Source organism: Malaya genurostris, chromosome 3 (genome assembly GCF_030247185.1).
Source record: "Malaya genurostris strain Urasoe2022 chromosome 3, Malgen_1.1, whole genome shotgun sequence".
Taxonomy (NCBI): Eukaryota; Metazoa; Arthropoda; class Insecta; order Diptera; family Culicidae; genus Malaya; species Malaya genurostris.
The window spans coordinates 212,490,041-212,517,245 of NC_080572.1; the positions used below are offsets into that span (position 1 = coordinate 212,490,041).

At 34.8% G+C, this 27,205-nt stretch overlaps 2 protein-coding genes across 3 annotated transcripts in view; one reads left to right on the plus strand and one right to left on the minus strand.

Annotated features, from left to right (window-relative positions):
- Window positions 1–27,205, plus strand: part of LOC131438760 (G-protein coupled receptor dmsr-1) — a 475,110-nt gene that overhangs the window by 378,429 nt on the left and 69,476 nt on the right. The window lies entirely within an intron of this gene.
- LOC131438761 (chitotriosidase-1-like) lies at window positions 15,584–26,657 on the minus strand. Its single transcript, XM_058609007.1, has 7 exons — window positions 26,531–26,657; window positions 26,059–26,217; window positions 24,369–24,463; window positions 24,142–24,267; window positions 23,687–23,814; window positions 16,421–16,529; window positions 15,584–16,361 (listed from the first exon to the last, which is right to left on the minus strand). The coding sequence occupies exons 1-7, from the start codon at window positions 26,592–26,594 to the stop codon at window positions 15,912–15,914; spliced, it is 1,131 nt and encodes a 376-aa protein (XP_058464990.1). The 5' UTR covers window positions 26,595–26,657; the 3' UTR covers window positions 15,584–15,911.

Genomic DNA, 27,205 nt, shown 5'->3' on the forward strand with positions numbered 1-27,205 from the left:
CAGAACATACAAAAATTAGTAGTTTCCTTCTTCAGTTTTTATTTTTCATACTTTACATCCACATTTAAAATTCTATTCATTTGAACTTGCTCACTACCAAGAGCGAAGACAATGAAGCAGCTAGACTACTTGGCACTTGAAACTGAGCAAGCAAAACTTCAAATGACTAGATACGATTATTCAACTGAATTCTGGAATTCTGGGAGCTTCACTTGAAAATGGCAGCAAAAGCCAAATGAATTAATAGGAATATGCTGACGGTCAGTGGCCATAAATTTCATTTTCATCTTGTATTTTTCGATTGAAAATGAAATTTTACCGCACTGCTTTAGATACACTTATAACTATTTACCTTTACGTACCACCTAAAATGTGAAAAAATGTAATGTAATTGAGCGAGGTAACACACTTAGGTGGATTAGGATTCTTTTATGTATTTCACTAGTAATAGCATTTTTTGAACATGTTTGTCAGTTGCCAAACAAAATATAAAATAATAATAATAAAATACAAAAAAGGTAATAGCAAAAATCAAGCAGTATTAACTTTAAGTCTGTCTAGTAATTTATGCTGAGCCGTCAGGTCGCACTAGCAGTTCAACGTAAACTGCTATGCACAGATGAGTCGAAGACGAAACGTAAAATTAAATAAAAAACAAATATTTTATATTAAATTCAATCTATCAAATCAGTTACCTATGATTTTGTTTCACAAAATTATTGTTTGTAATAAGAACTCATTTTATTTTATTTTATAAAACTACAAGGATCAGCCCCATGGGGTTGTTCGAGCTATTGATGTGGAACAAGGCAACCAAAATTTCTAATGATCTAAAATCAAAAAGTTCAATCAATCCGAACCAACACCGAACATCATTTGTCTTGATTTGCATTTGTTTCATAGCCGACGAAATTACACTAATATCCCAAATGTATGCAATTATATCTTTGTACATACATTCGATTTAGATAAGTTTCTCTTCGCCAAGCTTGTGGTCAAGTTTTTTATGCAAGCAGTATTTTTAGCGTTTCTCTACCATTCTGCGATTTCGGTTGAAGCGATAAACTATTTCCCATTATCAATTGAGTTCATCTAATATAAATTAGAAATTATTCTTAAGCACTCAAAATTTATCCAGGGGTAGTTGTCAATTTCTCGTGGGGAAACGACATTACATGGAATTCGGAGCTTGCATAACACAAGATCAGAGCATACCAATTGAACCTTCAAATCATTTTATGGCACTTTTTGTCTTGCTGTCTAGCAACAACCTATCTCTAGCATGCTACGAGCAGGGTTGCCACATTTAAATCTGCATTTTTCAGAAGAAAAATTTGTAAATCTGTATCGGGAGCTTAAAAACCTGTATTGAAAATCTGTATATAGAAGTGATAAGAAATCGAAGCACAACGGAATGAAAAGTCTTTAGAACCCGAATTTAAAGATACCAAAACTTTTCTTAGTCTGAATTTTATGATGTTGTAGTTGAAAAAACGCTGGAAACTGATTTTGCGTTTGAGCCTCTCGAAATAATGATTTGACGAAAAACGTTTAAAATCCAATCTTAAAGTGAGAACTTAGTCTGATTATTTTCACTTTTGTTCATTAGTTATAATGCAATTGGCAATCTTTCTTCTTTACTACCTTACGTTACGGCCGAGGCCATCATCTCTCCATCTTATTGGAAGTAATTGTTGAAAGCATACGCAATTACGCTACACTAGTTGTAACTAAAAGTAAGCATAAACAAATATTTATTAGCAGATATAACATCTGTGTTTACTGTCCTTAACATACTCTTTTATATAAGTTTTATCCTCTTTTTAGAATTAACACACAATCAGGATAATGTTTTCACTTTAAAAAAAATCAATACCATTATTTAATACATTTTACACGATCATTATACAATTTTTAATCCACGCTATAAAAAATCTGTACAAATCTGTATTTTTTGCCAAAAATCTGTAATCTGCATATATAGAATCTTGGTCACTAATTTATCTAAAAAATCTTTAAAATGCGAATTATTCTGTATGTGTGGCCACCCTGGCTACGAGTAGGACTGAAACGTTAGCTATAATTTCGCTTCTATTTATAGATTCGCGTGCTTCCAACAGCTTCGCTTTCGCATCGATTGACCAATCAGAGAGATGTTCTCTCTTTGATAAATCGCTTACTCCTTCAAAAACGTCGTCTATGGCAGGGAAATCCGGTATGCCAAAGATTTTTAGCAGCCAAACAGGACACTGCTCGCTACTAATTAAAATTTCAATCATACATAATTGAATATAAAATTGAAATTGATACATTCAATTCGAAACTTAGAAATATTTCCTTTAAAATTATGGAATAATATTATTAATTGATACAAAATAGACTGAGCTGTAAGTGTTTAAAGCCCGACCACATTTCAACGTGTAGTTTTTCTTGAGTTTCTGATTTGCACCCCTATATAGAAAATAAAGATGTGTTCCACATCGAAAAAAAATCACAAGTTGGATGTTTAAGTACTCAAACTCGTTCTGAAAAGACTGTTACTTAATAGTAACATATTGCTAGTCCATCAGCATCGTTCACTTTTTAATTTCTCGTTCATAAAACACGTAGACACAAATCTTTCAACCCAATAATCTTTTTTCTTTTGAAAATCTAGAAAAAGTTATTGAATTTATCAAATGGCTCGATACAAACGGTGCAACCAGCATGACTTCTTGGATAAGTCTCATGGTAAAGCTCGCTACAGTTACATGGATCTGAAATGAAAATCATGAAATTTGTGAAACTTGTGCTGAGAAAGGGGATTTTTTCGCATTTTCAAATCATAATGAAAATAATTCGTAGAGAAGTCCAAATAAACAATTTAACGGAACTGAAGGATTATTCGTTTTGGGTGTAGGAGAGTCGGCATTTTATTGAAAAGCATGGAATTTCCGAAATCGTAAAAAAAAATTTGATGCCAAAAGTCTTAGAATTGCATAAAACGTCGAGATTTTAGTGTCATCTCGAAATTTTTTTTTATCGACTTTCTGGGACTTCTATCAAAATCAAGACCCAGAAAGTCGATTTGAAAAAAAAATTTTTCTTGGGGAACACTAAATCTCGACGTGGCCCAAGCTTGTTCGAATCGGTTTAGCCATCTCCGAGAAAATTGAGCGGTAAAAATACAACGCGTTTTGTCGGTTACGTCACTTATACAATCATATCTCCGAAACCAAAGTCACAGCCATTGGATCTTCGAACTTGATCAATGACCTAAAAATAGCTCTCAAACGGGCCTAGCCTTGTTAAAATCGGTTCAGCTATCTCTGAGAAACTTGCGCGGTAAAAAAACTACACGTTTTGTCGGTTACGTCATCTATACCATTATATCTCGTGAACCAAAAGTCACGGCTACCTTAGAACTTGATCAATGATCCGATAGTAGCTTTCAAACGAGCCTAAGTTTGTTAAAATCGGTTCAGCCATCTCTGAGAAAATGGAGCGCGTAAAAATATAACGCGTTTTGTCGGTTACGTCACTTATATAATCATATCTTCGGAAGCAAAAGTTACACCCATTTGATCTTCGAACTTAATCAATGGCCCAACAGTAGCTTTCAAACGAGCATAAGTTTGTTAAAATCGGTTCAGCCATCTCTGAGAAAATTAAGCGCGTATAAATATCTTCTAAAAGTGCACACACACATACACACACAGACATTTTCCGATCTCGTCGAACTGAGTCGAATGGTATTAACACTATGGGTCTCCATGGCCCCGTTCGAAAGTCGGTTTTTCTAGCAATTCTAATACCTTTCTATAGAGAAAGGCAAAAATATTATCTTAATAATAATTTTTGAAACGACATTGTATGTTTTTGCTCAGGATTTGTTATCATTATATTGACAGAATGTAGTCTTTTTCAAGTAATTAGCGAAAAAAAATTTAGGAATTTTATTACAATTCCAATGTCATGTGTCGTAGGAAAAGATCTTAAAATGAACAATCGGGTCTCTTACGCCACGGAGTAGTAGGCAGCTTCGGGCCACTGCTCATGGCCAGAGAAAAAAAGATAACGAATCAGCAACGGCCCGAAAATATGCCATTTACAACAAAAAACGTAAGAAGTCCTCAACATCTAGAAAATCAGTAAAAAAACCTCAGAAATCAATTTTACTTCAAATAATTTTTTTTTAAATTTTCGTCTGTATGATATTATACATAATAAATTACAATGTAACTGGAGGGTGCCTTGGGCCAAATGTCATCAAAGGTTCGAGTTCAATTTCTATGTAGAAATTGCAAAAGTATCTGTTTACAAAAAAAATTAAGAAGATATACTAGAGTTCGGAATGTTCAAATACCTTTCATTTACAGTTGTAAAAAATGTCAAGTGAAAAATGACGCAAGGCTGCCGACTCTCACCTACAAGGATGGCTTTTATCGTATCAAAGAATGTTCAATCTTCACTCTTCACACGATTGAATCAGTGCCATCAAAGAGAAATGGAAAACATCGCAACAATAAACACCCGGCATGGCTCATTTAACATAGAATACACACCAGTGCGAGAGTGAATTTCTCTCGATGACATTTCTGAGAATCAAAGGTTAGCACGCTGCTGTGGAGATCCTCTCTGAAGCAACAAACGGTCGCTTATTCTCGTTTCGCGATCCGATTCTGTATGGGCAGTGGATAATTGCGATAGAATCATTTTACTATTGCCGCTTATTCTAACTATGTGCATATAACCTTTGTATAAGTTGTGTCTATGAAAATGTATGTGAATGCTCCACACAAGGGTTTGGAAATATTGCAACCTAGTATGAGAAACATCAAAATGAACCATCGATTCGATATTCTGCGATAATTGTCAACTTGCGATTCTCTCTTGGGAAATTCCACACAGCAACGATCATTATCAGACTGTATATTTTTTCATGGGCCGTGAAATACTCAGAGTATGAAGTGGAGCGAAGAAATGTAGAAAAATTCTCTCGCTGTTCATGCATTGAGAGACTCGAGTTCTTATAGCATCTTCTACCGGATTGAAAATGTTGTATACAATATAGATAGCAATATAGCAGCTTCTGTCAAATTTTCGGCAATCACCAACACTGCTCACCTATGCTAAAGCACAAACCATCTCATCTCCGTGCGAAGAAGACTTTTAAAACGCGCACATGGCGAGAGATCTATGAGATAACTGTACCCTCATTCATATCAGCTCCTTCGTGTTTCTAATGTCTTGAATCCAACAGTAAAAGCGATATCTCTATTCAATTCAATTCGTTGGGTCAAAAAAAAGGATAACTTTTGAAGCATTCGTTTTTAATTTTCGCGCCGCAATAACGGAATATTTATATATTTATTCTTAAAGTAAAAGGAAATAGAGTAGTTTCGATCTCATTACAAACCGAGTAATGAGCAATATAATATAATTGGTAAAAACTAATTCAGTGTGTCATACCTATTTTTAAATACACAAAAAAATGAAACGGCAGTACGTCATTCATCGAAAGAGTTACAAATTTAATGAGATTTTCACTGAATGTAACAAAATGCCATTATATTTAGCGAGAAGCACAATTCCTTCCAATTGTTTTTTATTTATTCGGTATGCGTGCTTGTCCATTTTTTCATCACTTTATACATAATGCATCATACACATAATTAGCAAATAGTTACAATTGAGTGACATCCTAATATTCTCCAAGCTTCTTTCACGCAATAACTTTCACCGATTTCGCAGAAACCGAACAGACGATGATAACGTCAGTCTCCAAACATACTTCTAATTTACTGCTTGCTGAAGTAAAATCCTTCTCTTGAACTCATCAAGAGACGAATGTCACGGCTCAAAGTTTTCTACTTCGTCAACAAACATCCCTCAGACCAACATTCTCTCGGCGGAGAAGTGCGCTTAGGAGATGATTAAGGCATCTCAAAATAAATAAAAGAAAAACAATTAAGACGCACAGTGACGGATGTTTATACAAATGCCGGACCAAAACTTATACCGGACCTGGCAGTTGCTTTCATTAGTTGGCAAAGACCATTGTTTTCCCGTTGATACCTGTTATAAACAGTACAACCATCTCAAATGATGACGCTTTTCGATTTGTTCGACTATTCGGTGCCGAGAAGCCATCGGCGTTATTTTGAAATTGTTACTGATAAACAGTAAACATTGAAGAGAATTACTACGAATTGGATTGATTCTACAAATTTTGAACAGTTGCTTGAATAGAGTATCTCTTCTCAACCACAATATTCACAACAAAGATAATTTGATGAAATATTGAAATAATTTGTTTTTTTTTTTCTTTTTAAGGTATACAATTATTGAGATTTTAATCATCCTTTAAAAGTGGCGGATGTATGAGTCGCTTAACACAGTTGTTTTCGTGTGTGCCAAAACCGAAATTATTAATTTTACTTCTGATAACGAATTTCGCGCTAACTCGAACAAATATTGGCAGCACCCGATCAGGTTCAGAATGAAACTTTCTAGACATGTAGACTTTGTCACAAAAAGCAATTTTTTCAGAGATGGCAGAACTTATTTTCACAAACTTAGATTCAATTGAAAGATCTTATGGTCCCATAGACTGCTATTGAACTTTATCCCGATCCGACTTCCGATTCGGTTTTGGAATTACGGGGTGACATCCACCTAAAAAAGGGAGAAAAAAAATCTCAGCGATGACTGAACCGATTCTCAAGGTTCAAACGAAAAGTCTTACTGACCCATAGCTTGCTATTGAATTTCATCTTTATCCGACTTCCGGTTACGGAATTACAAGGTAATATGTGCAAATCTATGAGAAAATGCGCGCTCAATTTTCTCGGAAATTTCTTAAGCGATTTTTACAAACTAAGGTTTTTTTCCCAAGAGCTTGAAAAACTCCAAAATTTGTTTTTTTTTTGTTTTGTCGTTCCAAATTATAAACTTCCATAATTTTATTTTAAAATCTCGCTTCTCTACATATTTTATACTGTTCAAATTTCATCATATGAAGTTAGTTTGCATAATAAACTATTGTGAACGTCATTTTGCATTGACAGCGGGAAGGAATTTGGGGCCGTATGTTTATTTGGAAAGCGGCAGAGACTATGAGCCCTCTGTTATGGTGGAAAACATACGCTCCGAGAACCGGATTATCTCAAGTTGTCATTGGAATTCTTTCATCACCAACGACATCAGCGGCGACGAAGATATCCTTTAGCACATTCGGTTGGATACATAATAAGAGGTGCAATTGCCTAACCACCGAACGAACGGGATAATTAACTTATATTTCTTATAATTACAAATTGTGCAATGTAAGTTGTGGGTTCAACCCGATATTGCGAATAATTTAAGGGATGATGACTTAACAAATTTTTCAAATTCTTCGGAAAATCAATAAAACCTTATTAAATAAATATGTGATTCCAGAAATATGATTTTTTAGTGTTTTACTTAGAAAAACACCTAAAAAAGAAAAGAACCCAATTGACCGGGTTTTTTCCCACGGAATTATTCCCGAAAATGAAAAAAAAAAAAAACGATTCGGTACATCATTGATTGGGTCTGTCGCTGACGATAACCAGGTAGCGACTGGCACAGTAGAGAAGGCAACAAGCAATTATAAATATATTCTCCTACCCAGTGCTTGGCCGGGAAATAGGCATAGAGCGAGAAGACTAGTGCTTGTTGTCTGATGAACAGAGAAGATGTTTGGATATATGGTACCGGTCGTGAGACGGCTAGGATTTAGAACATTGTACGATGTACGTTTACCAACCCAGTTTTGTGGTAGAACTGTGTCCATCACAATTCACAGCTCAGGGTGGCGGAAATGGTAAACGCGTATACACGAAATGCATAAGAATGCATGTTCGAGTCCTGTCTGTGAGCATATCTTTTTTCATCTTATTCATTTGGTTTCCACTCAGTCATTACAAAACTGACTTTCATTAGTATTTTTTCGCAAGTAATGGCGAAACGATGTGCAAGTTGTCCTAAAATGTACTGAGTAATTTCATCCAGGTCTGACATTCGAGGTTTCGAAATTATACGGCGATGAGTGTCAAAACTTTCAAACCGTTAGACAAAATGACGATGCAAAACCGCTAAGTGCTGGTAGAGAAGAAGAAAACGCCACCGCCTTTCGAACGAAGCACACAGCGTATTTTGTTCGATTTCGTGTAGCGTTCAGGGTTGCCAAATTTAAATCTAAATTTTTTAGAAGAATCTGTAAACCTGGTTCGGTGTACCATATTTCTGTATTGAGAATCTGTACATGAAAATGCAATGTTTGTGTGTATGTAAAGGTGTATGGGTCAAAAAATGTCACTCATTTTTCTTAGAGAAGGCATGACCGATTTTCGCAAACTTAGGCTCAAATAAAATGTCTCATAGTCCCGTAGGTTGCAATTGAAGTTCATCATGCTTCATCATGGGTAAAGTGTGTTCAAAATTGCTCACCGTCGTTTAGAGCGACGATGCAAAAATGAGAAAAAGTTCTAGATGTGGCTCAAAACTATTTTAATACGTAAGTTATGGTAGTTACTTACTAAACGAACCGACTTCGGCTATGCCGGTTCCCAGTTCTCGGCTCCGGAAGTACTGGAAATTGTGGTCAAAAACTCTCCATTTTCTCAGAGATGATATAATCGATTTCATAAACTTATCAAGAACAATCTTCTATATTTGGAAATATAAGTAATATGTAATAAGTAATACCTTATGATAAAAAAAAGAACCGGAATTTTCATTTTAAAATTCCCGCGCTTGTCCAATCGGTAAACTTTTATTCTCTCAACGTTGGCAACACTTTTATACACATTCTGTCAAATTTTGACGCATATCGTACGATTAGTTCTTGTTTGGCGTCTATACAAAGAAGTTGAAAAATTTTCGTGTGGCGATTTTTATAATGGTTGAAAATTTAGAACGGCTCGCCTTCGAAGCGCCATTCGGTCGATTGTTGTGCGGTTTCGACGTCATATTCATAGATCCACACCTCATCACCAGTTATGATGCATTCGATGAATGTGGGGTCACTATCTGCGTTGGAAATCATCTCTTTGGCCACATCAACACGACGCTGTTTTTGAATGAAATTCAACTTTTTTGGCACCAGCCGAGAAGCGACGCGTTTCAAACCCAAAACATCAGCTAAAATGTGTTCGGCTGATCCATAAGAAATGCCCAACAACACAGCAATCTCTCTAATCGGTACAGAACGATTTTGCAACACAGTAACAGATGTTGTTGGGCGGCCAGGGATCTCATCATGATTCAAGCTTGTACGACCACCTTTGAAGCGTTTATACCACTCGTATGCCTGTGTTTTTCCTAGACACGATTCACCAAAGGCCTTTTCTAACATTTTCAACGTTTCGGAACACTTAAATCCATTTGCAACACAAAATTTGATGCACGCACGTTGTTCTAAATTTTCATGCATTATAAAAATCGCCACACAAAAATTTTTCAACTTCTTTGTATAGACGCCAAACAAAAACTAATCGTACGATATGCGTCAAAATTTGATAGAATGTGTATAAAAGTGTTGCCAACGTTGACAGAATAAAAGTTTACCGATTGGACAAGCGCGGGAATTTTAAAATGAAAATTCCGGTTCTTTTTTGATCATAAGTAATGAGAAAGGCATCATTACACCACTAGGCGGAAAAAAAGGGTTTTTTTTTTCAATTAGTCAGAGTGGAAAAACGACAAATTCTACAAAAAAGTGTGATTTTCACAAAATCAGTCAAATTCTCAAGTAGAAATACTGAAAAAAAGTTTTGCACTGGAAAAAATTGACTACAAAAATTCAACATTTTTGATTTGTTTATATAGAATCTTTGATAACATTTTGTTCCAAGATAGGTGATTATCTTTCCTACAAACAGTTCATACATTGCAATATGGGCACTTTTAAGGAAAACAAGTTATTCTAAGAAAAACTATTTCTTGTCCAAACTGAACTTTTAATCCAGTGTCTTTTTTATCGAAAATTAAACTAAACTCCAAGATTGCAATGAAACTCAATTTGTGAGAAAACTACACCGAATACCATATTGCTAGTATCAGTGCTGGATAAAAAAAATTGTATTAAAAAAAGTGTTGACAAGTGTTGAAACATGTAAGCTTAAAATATTATGTAAATTTTATATTTTTTGCTGTGTAGTTATTGTTGAATTTAAATTGTTTTAGAACATTTGATTTGCTAAGATAACGTAAACAAATTGAGATTAAAATAAAAAGTCCTCTAGAGTTAAAACGGATATTCGAATTTATCCAGACTCGACTCTCGATTTAGAAGTGATGCGATAAAATGAGCAAAATAAATTACTAATAAGTGCTGAGCTGAGCTGAAGTAGATCGCACGTAGTTGCACTTCGTGATTGACCGAGTGAGTGGAAATGTACAATGAACCAAGAAAATTAAGCTTGGGAGAAGCAAATCATGTTCACCGTACATACCCACTCACTCCAAACTTTTTATTAAATTATCAATAACGACGCCGGCTACGACCAAAGGTTGTGCAATTGTGGAAAAGGAAGGAATGTTAGTCCGATACTCGTTGTTTCTAGAGACCGTATCTCCAAGAGCATCACGGGATAGGAGATGTGTTAGTAGGGAGGAAAAGACAACAAAAACTGGTTTTCGATACTCAAGAGAAATATAAGGCATTATAAGTAAAAATAATCTAAAATACCTCTAAGAAACGATCTCATTGCTGCTAAGAACGCGAAATGAAACACGACTACTGAAAAAATAAAATCAAGTAAACACTCGCGAATGGGTTTTCTGCAGACCAATTTTAGATTTTCAGCTTGAATAACACGAATGACTTGTAAATTTTCATTTTTTTTATATAATTTATTTTACCCCGGCTTTAACCATTTTGTTCGTTCACCGAGGAATGAATTTTTTTTCATACATTCCATAGCAATCTGATAGCACCGACAATGATATGCAGACGGCGCACAGTGATGCCTCTCCATACAAAAGTTGGCAAAAACCATAAATACGTCGATAAACGTCAGCTGGATGATTTTTTATTAATAATTTGAGGTCTTTGAATATATTTCCATCTTGATAATTTATGAAAAAATATTCGATCCACCTAAAAGTGACATGATGCACCGTTCTCTATGGACCGGAAAATGACGACTTTTTTAATAAATTAACTTGTGCATTTTTATTTATTTCGTGATTGAGAAACTGCTTTGAGAAACGGTACTGAAATGATACTCTCACTAAAATCATGAAAGTTTAATAATTTATTCCAACGCCTGATATATTATAAATAGATTTATATAACGACATTTATATACGTGTTTTATGTTATGAATGTTATAAATATTCTTATTTCATTTATCATAAAGCCGTTTATTTAAATTTTACTGACACCGACTTCAGTTACAAAAGTCTGGCCCTTGTTTCTGTGATTTCTGTCTCAAAGCATAGTCCATCGTCTTTCAAAGTATAGTCCATCGTTATATACCACCACTAAGACTCGGATACCACGTTTGAAAAATTCCTTTTCCTCCTATTCGACAAACGAATCGATCCAATTTTTGGTGGTGTCGTAGTTTTTGAAACTGACCTGATAAGTTATGCGCCATGGATTGGAGCAAATGGCAACCGTATGGAACAATGTCTGATAAAAAATGGCGACTGGGGCAGAACTTTTCATTGCAGCGATTATAAAAAAAAGCTTTCACAACTTTCGAAGCATGCAGTCTTGCATTGTCATGAAGAAAAAACCCTATGCCATGAAGATCTTCATATTGCGTCCGCCTTTACGCAATGCTCTGTCCAAACGCATTTGAGTAGCTCACAATAAATAGCGCCCAGTTGATCCCGCCACATGCACTTTTTCTGTTCTCCGGAACTTTCTTGTAGTCCATATGAAAATTCCCAAATTTGAACCACGAAAACCACTTTATGCACTTATTGTTTTCGTCATTTTACATTTTACATAGTTTAATAAGATACTTTAACAAAATAAAAATCCACTATTATTAGTGAAGCGGTAGTATTCAACCAAATTTTATTTTGTACTTGTGTTTGCGTTCTTTCACAAAGTCGAAAACCTTAAAAAATGCAAAATGCAGAGCATTTTCCAAAAATTAGAATTTTTGTTGTAAACTTTAAAAAAACACTTTTTTGATTGTTACTCTCCCATTTTCAATCATAGTGCAATAAACTACATCAGTTGAATGCTACAACATATCAGAAAATAAAAATATTAAGCTAAGCACTTCTGGAGAAAATTGATGTTTTCAAGATATAAGGAAAAGTTTTTTTCTCTGTGTATACATTTTGCACACAGGTTTAATCATTATTTGAAACATTAGTTAAAGCTCCTACTAAATCACGAAATAAATAAAAATACACAAGTTAATTTATTAAAAAAGTCGTCATTTTCCGGTTCATAGAGAACGTTGCATCATGTCACTTTTAGGTGGATCGAATATTTTTTCATAAATTATCAAGATGGAAATATATTCAAAGACCTCAAATTATTAATAAAAAATCATCCAGCTGACGTTTATCGACGTATTTATGGTTTTTGCCCACTTTTGTATGGAGAGGCATCACTGTGCGGCGCTTCGATCGATTAATAACGTTGAATTTTGGGGCGCTAAATTCCGCATGAGCAGTTATAGTTTCCCGAATCAACATTCTTCAATAAATAGCACTCTCACTACTAAACACACACTTGCCACAACTGCACTGTTACTTAAAACAACTGTTTCGATCATTTTTTTTTACTATACGTATCATACAACACATTGAAGTTAGACTTTTTTGAGAGCAGCACTTACCCGATCAGATGGTAATAACAGAGTTATAACGACTGGAGTAATTTATTTCAGAAATATTTTATAACAAATTTTGAAATATTTTTGGCTGGTAAGCTGTTAAAATAACAAAAATCATAACAAAAAAAACGTTTGTATCACAATTATTATTGAGTTTGATATAACTGCAGAAGTCCCAAAGCAGAAATTTATAACAATAATTGAAATAAATTAGACATCAATTTTAACACAAAAACAATATATCACAACTAACTTTTAGCATCGTTTCAATCCAAAATTGTTGAATGATTTTTTATTAAATGAATAATTTATTTAGTGATCTGATTTCTTCTTTTGGTTTTTTTTTTTGAAATTCTGATCATTATATTTCGATATTAAGCAACGGAAGAACTCATTTTTTCAATTAATAAACTTCATCATGAGTCTTGCAAATGAAAATAAAACATCATAACTAATTTTGTTATTATATTGTTATCTTTTTTTCCCTTCATATGCTGCTCTGGCCGAGGGGGGTGGTTACAACGATCCACACTTTCCATACCAGACGAACTAGGCTATGGTGCTCAAATGAACACTAGTAACGAAGGAGGAAATCCTCCAGCATGTAACCCAAGCGACAGATTCCTTTGCGGCTATCAATTTGCAACGAAAGATACGAATATCTTTTATTGCAAGTTCGCCAGAGAATTTGTCCCTTGAGCAGGAAGTATGTGCTTCACCCTGTAACCAGTCAATCATTGAGTCGTGCGTCTGTATCGTATTAGTATTTTGTCATCCTACCAACCGCTTCTGTGTCTTAAATGTCCTCGTCGATGAGACTTTAGAAAATTTCGCTTTGTATCCGCTTCGGTCTTGGCCCTGTTTTCCTATATAGTCTTTTATGTCTGAAGCGGTATAAACGATTATTACTTTAAAGTTCCTAAATAGATGTAGATATGTTTGGTCTACCAAACACTATCCATTCTAATCTGCTCTGATTGTTTCTATCTTTGTCGAAGTTACGTTACATTTCCTTTTCCCCATTGCATCGCTTTTTCGATTATGCCGGAGAAACCTGTTAATATCTCAATGTGATAATTTATCAAGAATAAAGAAATAATAATAATTACTATAACAATAATAATATCAATAAGAAATAATAATAGTGACCATCACAACAATAATAATAACATTAATATTTTTAATATTACAATAACAACAACAATAATAATAATGATAATAATAAAAGTAATAATAAAAATAGAAATATTGTGACTTACCAAAAGTTAATATGTCATCAAAAGATTTATTACATTAACGCACCAATTTTTCGTCGTTTCGCTGGGGCTCTTGATTTTTTTTCAATTTCCTTTTGGTATTCCTGTGGCACCCTAGGATTTTTCCGCTCCATATCGTTTTTGTCTATAATCTTTTATTTTGATAGTTTCTCGTGATAAAAATAAAAGAAAATCAGGTATTAGTAAGCTTGTTAAATTATATATGTAAGGATGCGCATTTAACACTAGATTGCCCAGGAAAGTCACAATATGTAAACAATGGAAGGGTTGCTTGAAATTCTGTGAACTTTTTTAATTCTTTATTTACCGATATATGCACTTAGGAATACTGCACTAGCTTTTATTTATTCTGTCACAGTTTATATTATTGACTTTCTCTCTTTCAATCATTTTGACTGTTTTTGAGCAATTTAGGTCTAAACTAAGTCTTGGGCCTTCTAGTGTTGAGCACGCATCCAGTAAACAAGAACTACATGTATTTCGTGAAGAAATACTAGGTGTGATTGGATGAAATGGTCCACGTGAACCGTTCTCTTCCAGAAACACACATCTCACACTCTTAGTTAGAAGGTGACATCTGTGTCCAAGTTGGAGAAATCTAAGTACATTCAAACCTTTCCCGATTTGAGAGTGTATTTACAACTGATCAATCAGTTTCGTCGTCATTGCAATTTGTAAACATTATCGATACCGAGCCGGATCGGAAAGGTTTGAAAGTTCCTAAACGGTTCATAAGATATCAATTTACTCCTATTCCTGATAACAATAGTCCTCCTTTTAGAATTAAATTCACCAAGTTCAGGACGAATATGATATATTAATATTCATCCCAACTGGATCAAAATAATTCAAATTGGTGACCAATTCCAGGCATAAGAATGCTCGAAACCACCTAATGACCTATTGTCAATTTCAAGCATTATTAGTCCTGTCCACTCCGTGATCGATCCAGACAACACAATAATTTTCATCTTTTACATTTATAAGCGAACGATCGATCTCGGCATGGTCAGAGTTTGTCAATACGCGAAGTGTAAATTGACTCCCACCCCCATCCACCAAGCGGGGGTACGCACCCTGTAGCTCATCATCCAAAGCCCAGGGGATTTTGTTATTATATTGTTATCATAAGTTTTAACTTTCAACTGTTTTCATTTGTTAAATATCGCAAATAACTCAAATTGTTATACATATCACCTGTTGATATACTTGTGTTATGATTTTGTTATGTGCATCTGATCGGGCTCCGCTCGAAAGTTGGGTTTTCCAGCAATTCTATTACCTTTCTATAATGAATGGCAAAAAGGCAGTTTGGTAATATCAAAGACAATGGATAATGTGAATACGAATAAATTTGACAAGTTGATTGATTGAAATATCAATTACTTGTTTAATCACATTTTAGTTAAAACGACCGACTAGTGCCGTTTGCGAATGACCTGGTGTTAAAACCGAGGTGGAATAAATTTATATACAATATACATACAGAAGCGATTGATTATTTTTAGGTGTGCCACAGCTTTGATTGGTTGGGATATGAACATCCAGAAGCAACGTAAGCTTGTTAATTAAAACCATGCAAACGAGTGCTAACGATGGATGGATTTTATGGATTGACATATGGGACAACGATTACTAGAATGAACTGACGAGGTGACTCTACCAGCTTTGACTCGCTTCGCATATCAAAAATGAATAAGTTATGCACATGTCTGGATACACAATTATTTTTATTTCACTGGTTATCTAACGAACGAAATGGAGAAGTGCGCCAAGGAAAGTCACATAAAAAGCTCAGTGTGCGCCATACACATTAGCAAATTTATGGACTACTGCTGCCGGAATTGAAATATTGCTGTGCCAGAGCCGCAACCGGAAATTCACCTTCCCCACATCCGTTGCTCCAATCATCCCAGTCGAGTGTATAAATAGCAATTCCGCCAAGGGTGTTGTCCAGTACGTAGGTGAGCTTCTGTATCAGAGTGTCAGCCGTTTCCGTACTAATCCAGCTCGAATCTTTGGTATAGTATATTGTTTGCGTTACAGCATCCGTCGTGTTGACATAATTGCTACGCAACGAGCAGAACTCGTACTGTGCCAAATAACCAGCCTGTCTGGTAATCGCACCCTGCGTTCCAGGACCACGAATCGAAGCTCCCAGTGTATTTCTGGTGGCACTGGTTAGAGTGTAGCTTCGAGCATAAGATGCGACGACGATGTTTATTTTACTTTTTCGGACTTTGGTGGATAGCCAATCAACAATAGATGAATTCTGAAGCGATAGGTCAAGCGTATCAGGGCTATTAAAGAATGATCATTCGATTTACTTACCACGCTAATCAAATTCGCCGAATTGGAGTACATGGGAGCTAAATTGGCTGTTTTGGTTTCTACTGTTTCGGTGAAATTGAACGCATAAACGTTGATCATATCTGCGTATCTAGAAATATGAATTTTCATGTCAAAATTATTTTTTAGAAAGATATACCGAAACTAGAATATCTACACATTTGGACAAAAACGTTTCAAATCCCTCAAAACAAATTGTTTGCAATATTCTTTGATCTCGTTCTATCTTTTGGGAACCACATTTAAAAGCTTGGAATAAGTCGATTCATCTGATTTTTCCTTTCCCATAAAGAAAAGTTATATTATCACAGTGAAAACCAATTTTTGAACCTACATCCGGAGGCCCGAATGTCATATACCATTCAAATCAGTTCGTCGAAATCGCAAAATGCCCGATGGTTGTACGAGAGTGTGTGTGTAACAAAATATGCACTCACTTTCCTCTGAGATGGCTGAATTGATTTTAATGAACATAAGATCAAATGAAGGGTACTCTTTTTTACAGGTCTACCAAGTTGATGTCCACACAAAATCACATCGGTCCCCGAAATCCGGTTCCGGAAGTACCGAAAATAGTGGTTTGAAGGACTATTCACACATTTCAGTTCCGTGACGGTTCAGTGAAAGTGCCTTGAGTGCGCCGTCAGTGTTCTTTTTTTATCGGAACCCTTCCGTTCCGTTTCCGTACTGTTTCCGTTCCGGCACAGCCAATGCAATAACATACCGACTTCAGTGAAAATAAAAAATATCGGTGACGACGAATTTGAGTTTGCCGGACGGACGCTACACTGACGGCGAGCTGCACTGAAACGGCACGGTGCCGGATAGGTGTAAATGCGCGCATAGAAAACGAATGAAATAATATCAGTATCCGTGCACGGTGTCGTGCCGGCACTGAACCGGACCGGATATGTGTGAATAGTCCTTGAAACTTCCAAGACGGAACTCACTCTCCTTTCTCCGAGATGGATGAAACGGAGATCACTCGGAGATGGTTGAACCGATTTCAACACACTCAGGCTCGTTTGATAGCTACTACTGAGTCATTGATTGAGTTCGTTGATGAACTCGCTATCACTTCCAGTTCCGATGAGACAATGGTATAAGCGATCTAATCGACAAAACGCATATTTTATCTTTTCGCTCAATTTTCTCGGAAATTTATTTATTTATTTTAACCAATCAGTTTTGTTAAGTTTCACCAAGATTTTCACAAATTTATATATACCAAAGACATCATATTAACAAGATATCCAGCTCTCACATTTTCCGAACATTTCATTTAAATTTCTGATGTAAAAAATAAAAACCAAAGGAGTTATAAATGAAGAATCGATTCAAAACGGTTCTGCCAGTCTTGTATGGCAAAGAACTGTTAATAACCGCTGGTCGAAATTCTCTGCCGAAAACGGTTATTGCATTGTTGCCAAACTCTTGCCGGAATTCTGCCAGCATTCCGGTAAAACCTTCACACTCTTTGAACATAACTCATCGTTTGAGTTGCGATCACTCAAATTTATAAACTGGAAGAATATGTCAAAATTTGAGTATGGATTTGAGTAAAATTTTCTCAGGCAATGAGTTCTCTCGCATTTATTCATACAATAGAGTAAGCGAACATTTGAGTGAAAAAAATACTTCTGGCAGTTCAGTGCGCTTTCATTCTCGGAATATTCTTATGGAATTTAAGAATGCAAGAATACGTCGTTTTTCATTGTCGTTTCTAGATCTGGTTTTTGAAACCATAAATCATCAATCACGGATGTTTTCAATAGAAATTTCGTGGTTCCAATTATGCTAAATGAGAAGTACAACATAGGGATATAAAATTCGTTCAATTTCGACTCCAGACTGGTTTAAAGGAAACGGGAATCACTTTTTGGGCTTCTCATTTAAAAGAAAGTAGAATTACTTTGTATATAAACATTTACGAATGATAATGTCTTTATTTTGAGTGCAAGGTACTCAAGTTTTGAGTTGAACTTACTCAAATTTTGAAAAAAAAAAAATATTTTTTCCTTATATTGAGAAAAAAATATTCAAATTTTGACTGTGTCTTCCCTTAACTCAAAAATGAGTAGATAGATGGTAACTCAAGTTTAGAGTAAGTGCACTTTTTATGAGTTTGAGTGGTGTGTTACTCAATTTTGAATTATGTGCAATTTTACCACTATTAGTAAAAGTAAGGCAAAAGTAGGTAAAATTGTACTCACTTAAGAGTAACGTAGAACGAGCGTGTAATCCTACAGAAAACAGATCCCACTGAGAATGCGGTTAGATTTTGATGGTTGTTCAGAGTTTGTTGAACAACATACTGGACGAAAAACTCCCAACTTGTAAGAAATTTTGGCAACCGGCTGAAACCTGGCAATATTCCGACAGCTTTCCAAAAAAAATGCGTCATTCTCTCGCCACGTCATGTTTTGCAAGGTCGCTTTTCCTTCGATTTTTTTTGTTCGACTTCATTTGACATTCGTCAATCCTGTATGTACATCCAAAAGTGAAAATGAGTTTTGAGAACAGGTAGATGAAGTGAAAATTCTGGTATATTAAGAGAAGAAACATTTCATATCATGTTTGGTAGTGCAAAAGCTATGTTATTACCCTTCATTTAAATTTTTAATGAAAAAAATGAAACCAAAGGTGCTAAAAATGAAGAATCGATTCAAAACGGTCCTGCCAGTCCGCTAATAACCGCTAGGCGAAATTCTCATGAGCATGAACTTAGCGAGTTCATTAGTTACGATAATTCTGTATTTGTTGCTCAATTATTTTAAATTTTTTTTGAGTACTTCGCTTAGTTTATATGAAATTAGCGAAGCCCCTTCTTCAAATATGCTTCAAATCAGATCGAAGCCCAATGAATAGTTTGTTGCTAATTTGTTGCTAATAAGTTACGATAATTTCGAATTTGTTGCTCAATTTATTTCATTTTTTTGAGCACTTCGCTAAGTTTATATGAAATTAGCGAAGCCCCTTCTTCAAATATGCTTCAAATCAGATCGAAGCCCAATGAATAGTTTGTTGCTAATTTGTTGCTAATTAGTTACGATAATTTCGAATTTGTTGCTCAATTTATTTCATTTTTTTTGAGTACTTCGCTAAGTTCATATGAAGTTAGCGAAGTCTGTCTTTCAAATATGCTTCAAAACAGATCGTAACCCAGTGAATAATTTGTTGCTAATTAGTTACGATAATTTCGAATTTGTTGCTCAATTTAGTTTTTATTTGTTTGAGAACTTTGCTACGTGCATATGAAGTTAGCGACGTACTCAAGAAAATAACAACAAAAATTGAGGAACAAATTCAAAATTACCGTAACTAATAAGCAACAAATTGTTCGCTGGGCTTCGATCTGTTTTAAAGCATATTTGAAAGAGAGACTTTGCTAACTTCAGATGAACTTAGCGAAGTACTCAAAAAAAAACTAAGAAAATAATTGAGCAACAAATTCAAAATTACTGTAACTAATTAGCAACAAATTAATAACAAATTATTCACTGGGCTTCGATCTGTTTTGAAGCATATTTGAAAGTGTGGCTTCGCTAACTTCATATGAACTTAGGGAAGTACTCAAAAAAAATTAAAAAAATTGAGCAACAAATTCAAAATTACTGTAACTAATTAGCAACAAATAAGCAACAAATTATTCACCTATTTGCGTTATTATCGGCAAGAGGTGCCTCGCTAAGCTCATGTCCATGAAATTCGGAAACGGTTGTTGCATTGTTGCCAGACTTTTGCCGGAATTCTTCCAGCATTCCGGCAATACCTTCTGGCAGACGCTGCCCGGAGTCTGGGGGAAATCTGCCAGCTACATACAAGCGGGTCGTTTAGTTTGTTCCCTGTAAGAAAACAAACGTCCAAAGGAGTCTCCGTTTGTCCAATACGTACGTTGCACAGTGGTTTGAATCGACAAAAACGTGAACTTAATTCTCTAGCTGCTAAACCATTGATCCGATATACATAGTTCCTTTGAAGAACTTATTCACAAAAATATACTTCGTAATTTGATCACAATAAAAATTGTGCAAAGTCTACTACAATAAAAGTTCATTTCAACAACTTTTTTCCCTTAAGAGATAGAAAAACGATGTTTTCTACAAAGTTTTAGAACTTCTAACGAGAAAAAATTTTGCCGAAGAAGCTATAGGTCTAACGCAAAAAGTTTCGGATATATGAAGCAATTTCGTTTGAAATCACTTAAAATCAATTTTTTTTTTTTTTTTGTTTCAATTATAGAGGCTTTAACATCTTAGGTCATTCGCCTCTTCGGACCAGAAAATCTTTCTGACCCTATGTGCGGGGTTGGGAATCGAACCCAGGCGGGCTGCGTGAAAGGCATCGACTATCCCATCACGCTACACCCGTCCCCATCAATTTTTTGTACATAACTTTTTTCACAATTATTTTCAGTGTCTACTATGTTCGAGACAATTACTAAAAACGTAAAATTACACATATTTTTTTAAGACTGTGCACGATTTGACCTTTTTCTTAAAAAGTTATTTAACATTTAAACTTTTATATGCACTAACTTTAACTACCAATAGGAAGCAGAGTCGCAGACCAAAAGGCACATATATAAACTTTTTGGAAAGCTTGAATCAAGTAATATAAAGTTGTGAAGTGTGTAGCGTGGCCCTTTTTAATTGTGTGAATGAGACAACAACATATAGAGTACTTTTTTGACCATTTTCTTAGGAAAAACGTACATTAATAAAATTGTTTATCTTCATATCACGCGTTTTTTGTGATATTGATCGATAAGTTATCTTTAGGCAATAACTAGAAATTGGAGTCGAGGTATAAAAAATAAAGCATTAGTTTTAACACCAGACGAAAGAGAAAACTTTTCACTGTAGCTTACTATTATGACTTACTCTCAGCGAGCATCGAGTCTTTCGGAATTCCTCTTCAAAGTGAATGTTGATAGATGATCGTTATCACAAAAAAAATCGCGAGACATTACCGACTTCAGTAGAAAATGTAATAGAATTGCAGTTAGGAAACAGATTAGTTACAAATTCCCTGAAACCAAAAAAACTTGGTTTTGTTGGTTATTATTCTTTATTCTTAGTCTGTGCACGTTTTTATACTTAAGTCCAGGCTTTTCTTTTAAAAAATGTCTAAACTAATGATTTACATAATTTGATTTGATACTTTACCGAGTACGCCTGTATGTAACGTTGAACCACTCACGCATTTTATTGTAATATTATCATCGACCAAATGCTCCAGCATTTGTATTGTCAACCAACTCTTTTGTAATCTTAAAAATAATATTCAGCGCTGCTCTCACCAACACCAACAGTGCATAATTGGAGCAGGTAATATAATATAAACTTATTTCACTGTGCTTCATATTTCAATACCTACTTTAAAAGTAAAACTAAGCGTCAATATAAATAAACGGTCATATTCATTGAAATTAATGTATTCCAATTTAGTTTTACATCGAGAATGGTTTTGATCGAATATTTTATTCAACTGATGTCCATTTCATAGTATTATTTATTTAGAAATAGTGTAAATTTCATTATTTTTCTCAGTGTATGTTTCAATTCATAAGAACGTATTTGTTTTTAGGCGTACTGGTAATGGTGTGAGATATCATCCTTGAAATGAATTGGATTGGAATTAAAAGAACAGATAAGGAATATTCTATTAAAAGAATAAGTAAAACTTTTCGAAATTTAATGATCACGTTAACATGCTTCTTTAGTTTGATCAATTGCATACAAGAATGCATCATTAAATTATATTCAATCATTGTACCACTGCACTAAAGCTACACTAACGACCGATTCCAATTTTTGAACATTTCCTACAAAGCTCTTTTTAATCAATCAAAAATAGTCGTTTTAGCAAATGTTTTTGCTAAGAAAATGGTCAAAAAAGCACTCTATATTTTGTTGCCTCATTCGCACAATTTAAATGGACCACGCTACACATTTCGCAACTTTATATTACTTGATTGAAACTTTCCAAAAAGTATATGTATGTGCATTTTGGTCTGCGACTCTGCTTCCTATTGGTAGTTAAAGTTAGTGCATATAAAAGTTTAAATGTTAAATAACTTTTTAAGGAAAAGGCCAAATCGTGCACAGTCTTAAACAAATATATGTAATTTTACGTTTTTAGTAATTGTCTCGAACATAGTAGACACTGAAAATAATTGTGAAAAAAGTTATGTACAAAAAATTGATTTTAAGTGATTTCAAACGAAATTGCTTCATATATCCGAAACTTTTTGCGTTAGACCTATAGCTTCTTCGGCAAAATTTTTTCTCGTTAGAAGTTCTAAAACTTTGTAGAAAACATCGTTTTTCTATCTCTTAAGGGAAACGAGTTGTTGAAATGAACTTTTATTGTAGTAGGCTTTGCACATTTTTTATTGTGATCAAATCACGAGGTATATTTTTGTGAAAGAATTCTTCAAAGAAACTATGTATATCGGATCAACGGTTTAGCAGCTAGAGAATTAAGTTCACGTTTTTGTCGATTCAAACCACTGTGCGTTGGTCTGATGAATGTCCAATAAATCGTCCGACGGGAGTCCGATGTCGCTGCGATTGCCTGGTTGAGGTGTCACAATGTAGTCATGTTTAACTTATACTTTGTTTAAGTTTACCGCAACAGTTCGTTCTCATTCCGTTTTAATGCAATCGACATGGGAAAAATGTAAATTTAAACAAATTTCAACTTTTTTAAACTCACACTTTTCCCGAGAAAAGATTTCCAATCATCAAGTGAGTATTAGTAAAAGTAATGCAACCCTCATTTCCAGTGTGAAATAAATTTAAAATCTATGCTGTGAAAATATATATGAAAACCTTTAGAAAAAAAAATCAAGTATATCAACGCTGTGGTTGTTGTGTGAAGTAGGTCGCGAATTTCCAAATCAGGGTTTAAAAAATGTTACATAAAGAACTCAACATTAACACCTGCTCTTGCACAAACTCGTTAGCTGTTTTTTCGGTTCTTCGAATTTCTTCTTGTCATTGAATCATACATTATTTACAGTTTTAAAGAATTGATACCGAAAAAATTAAAATTGATCAGTTGAAATGTGATTTCCTCCTCAAATTAATTTTAAATGAAGAATGCCGCTAGCAAAGAAACTGTGCTCCGCATTCTCACAATTGAAATCGTTTCTTTTCAGATTTGTTCTAGGGGTTGTGGGTTTCACACACTTAAACTTCAAAGCAATAGAAACTTTCGAAACAAGTTATTGAATATACTCACAAGCTCAACGTTGTACTGTCATATGCTCCAGTGAAAACGCTCTTGTTCGGTGAAACAGATACAACAAGCAGTTTGTTTATCATGTTCAATCTAGCCCGTAGTCGTATGAGAAACTTCTGAAAATTGGCCTGTAAGCAGTTTAGAACATAACAAAAATGTTAACGGAATAATTAACGGCACTCTGCAACGAAAGTTGAGGCAGCAGATACACCAGATGAAAATCTTTACCATTGCACATGTTTCAATACTACTTCAATATGTTATTAAATTCTTGAAAGATAAACTTTTAGTATACAAATTAAACGCATATTTTAGCGTAAAGTTTCAATTTTCTTCGAACTGATAAAAAATGAAACCGATATTTCTCGGTTTTTAGAAGTAAACACGAACGACTAAAAGCCATTCCAGTGAAAATTCACATCTGATGTTTCCCCACTACTGTTTGAAAGCAATACTTTATCCGATGCTTTTCCTCCACGACTCGCCGGATACCGCCAATCGATGTCGATACCATCGAAGTTGTAACGATTCAAAAATATCGCAATGTTATTGATAAGTGTATCCGGATAAGATCCAATAACCTAGAAAAAATATAGTGCCACGAATTAGAATCTATATAGGATAGTAATTTTAAACTTTCACTTCAGCTCTTTGTTGATGAGCCTAAACATTGGGTTATTACATTTGAGAACGTTGTGCTGCTTTCATAAATGCCACCAAGCAGGATTAATAACTTCGAATTATTTGCTCTTAGATTTTGAAATGCAGTAAAGCCATCTGGAAAAAATAATATTTATTATCGATGAATCTATCTTGCTTTTATGTCGTGTAAGGTAACAATTTCTGGAATTCCTCTTCTTACATTTCTCTATGGAAAGAATATATTATTGCAGAAGAAATCGATGTGTGTGTGCGTATAAAGACTGTCCCAGAAAGTATGGACGAACCGCTGCCATTTTGCAATGGTTCAGAATCTGACATTTTTTATGGTTGCGTCCTGTTGATTACACTCTTCTCTAACCACTTGTGCAGTTGTTTATTCGTTTTCATTAGTTTGTTTCGAAATGTGAGAACTTTCAGCAGAACAACGTCGAAAATTGTGCACAAATGGTGCACAGAACGCGGACTGTCACTGGGAAAGATAGCAAAAATGGAAGGAGTAAGTTTCAAATCCTTGCCGGGACCACAATATTATACGGTGCGAGAAGGGCAAGTGTTAAACCAGTCCGAGACATCGATTGAAGTCGAAAAATTTGGTAAGAAAGCTATGGTCTGGCAAGCAATTTGTAGCTGCGGTAAGATTTCGAAACCCTTCATCACCACTGCTTCAATGAACAGCGAAATATACATCAAGGAATGTTTACAAAAACGACTTTCGAAGCCACAAGGATCCTGTTGTCTTCTGGCCAGATCTTGCTTCTTGCCACTACTCGAAATCAACGGTTGAATTGTATACTACCAAAAATGTCACGTTCGTCCCAAAAGACATGAATCCACCAAATTGCCCACAACTTCGACCAATTGAGGAATTTTGGGCATTAACGAAGGCACATCTTAGGAAACATGTCTCGGCAGCCTGGTTTCATTTAACAGTTCGAAAAAGATTGGAAAAAAGTGTCAAAATTTGTCGTCAAGAAGTCTGTACGGAATTTAATAAGGAACGTTCGCAAGTAGGTCGCCAGCTAGTCTACAATGGCTAAGTAGCAAATGTTGAGAATAATATTCTGTTGTTGTAGTCTAATATTATCAGTATATCGAATAAAATTTTAATATTTAACACTTGTGTATCAATTTTCTCGAAGAGAGCTTAACCGGTTTCAAGAAACTTACAACAAACAAACTAGGTTAAAAAACTACGATTGAGTTGTGAATAAAGTTTGAAGATCAAATGGCTGACTGTTGCGGTTCCGAAGATACGATGCATTTTCTTGTAAATAACTAGGATGATTTCAACAGCTTAAGCTTGTTTGAAAGCTACTGATGAATTGTAGATCAGATCACATTTTTCTATACACTCAATCTTCTCGGAGATGGAAAACCCGATTTCAGCAGTCTTATGTTCATTCGAAAGCTAGTTTCAAACAATTTATCTAGTTCGAAGATGATATAATTAACACTTACGGTTCTGGAGTATAATTGTATAAGTGACGTAACCGCAAATAGCGTATTTTTCTGTTTGTTAGTTTGCCGAATATGTAACGTAAGCGCTGACACACGCTTGTGGAAACTACTCGAATTAATCTGAATGTCCAAATTTGAGTCAAAAATTATCTCAGAAGAGAAAAAATTTCGTTTTCAAATGACTACAAATTCTATGAGTCACTTCATAGTGATAATAATCTGTATTTTTAAAGACACATGGTTCTACTTACTGGTTTTGTCGTAGCTGTCATGAATCGATCTTAAATCTCCATTTGCAGTCAAACCAAGACCAATGTATGTGTAATGTGTACAATTTGCCACACTCAAACTGTCTGGTGTTAAAGGTTCGCTCAAAGTAGCGGCGGTGCTGTCATAGTAGCATACGACATCTAGTAACGAAAAGTTAGAGATTATTGCGGCAATATTTTATTTTTTTCTCCAGTACTGTAACTAAAATTTTGATATATAACATTTCATACTGTTCTTTTTTTATAATAACATATTTGTACGTTAATTTTTCTCTTGAAACAAGTTAAATCTATTTATATTATTACTATTATATTCTATTATTGGCACTACAATTTGAGCCTAATATTGATCACTTGTTGCATAATTCATTAGATGTTGGTTTGAAACCATAATCATTATTAGAATAAAATTACCAAACACCAATTGTACATAAAAATCAGTAATAAGACTTACTTTGTGCTAAAGTTTCATGGAATGAACACCAAAATAACAACAAAATTACAACTCTACTTATCATTCTTACGAGTGAGTGTAAAATAAATTAATATCGGTATTGGTCTATCACGGAGCTGCTACTGACTGCTACTGAAGAATCAAACTCATCTCAAACCACTCTGAAACACAAGAATGCATAGTGAATGTTTACACAATCTGGAACTGTTTTAGAGTTGTTTATACAGTTGCGAAGAATGATAACAAAATGAACAGATAAACCGAAAAAGTGTTCTCGGCTTCTGAGAAAAAGTAGTTCAAAATCGTTACAAAATTCTGCTTCAGAACCCCAACATTGATTGAAGCGTTCCATATCTAATGGTAGGTGGAAATTGTTCTTATAAACTGACGGAGATATTCAAAACCGCGTCGAAGTTTTCAAATATGAACGAAATAATATCGTTTGACAATCAAGGTGTCATCTTGAATTTTCCCAATAGAAATAAGATCAATAATAGTACCGTTCTCTCTTATACCGTCTTCGTTTATTGATCAGAGCAGCCCGAGAGCTGACCCAGAGTCGCCAAAACAACTTTTGATGAGTTTGTTCTAGCACCCTGGGGTCGCTCTAGATCGGACTCCAATCGCGTAGTTTCGCCCTGAAAATTTTCTCGGGTCGCAACACGCAACAAACTT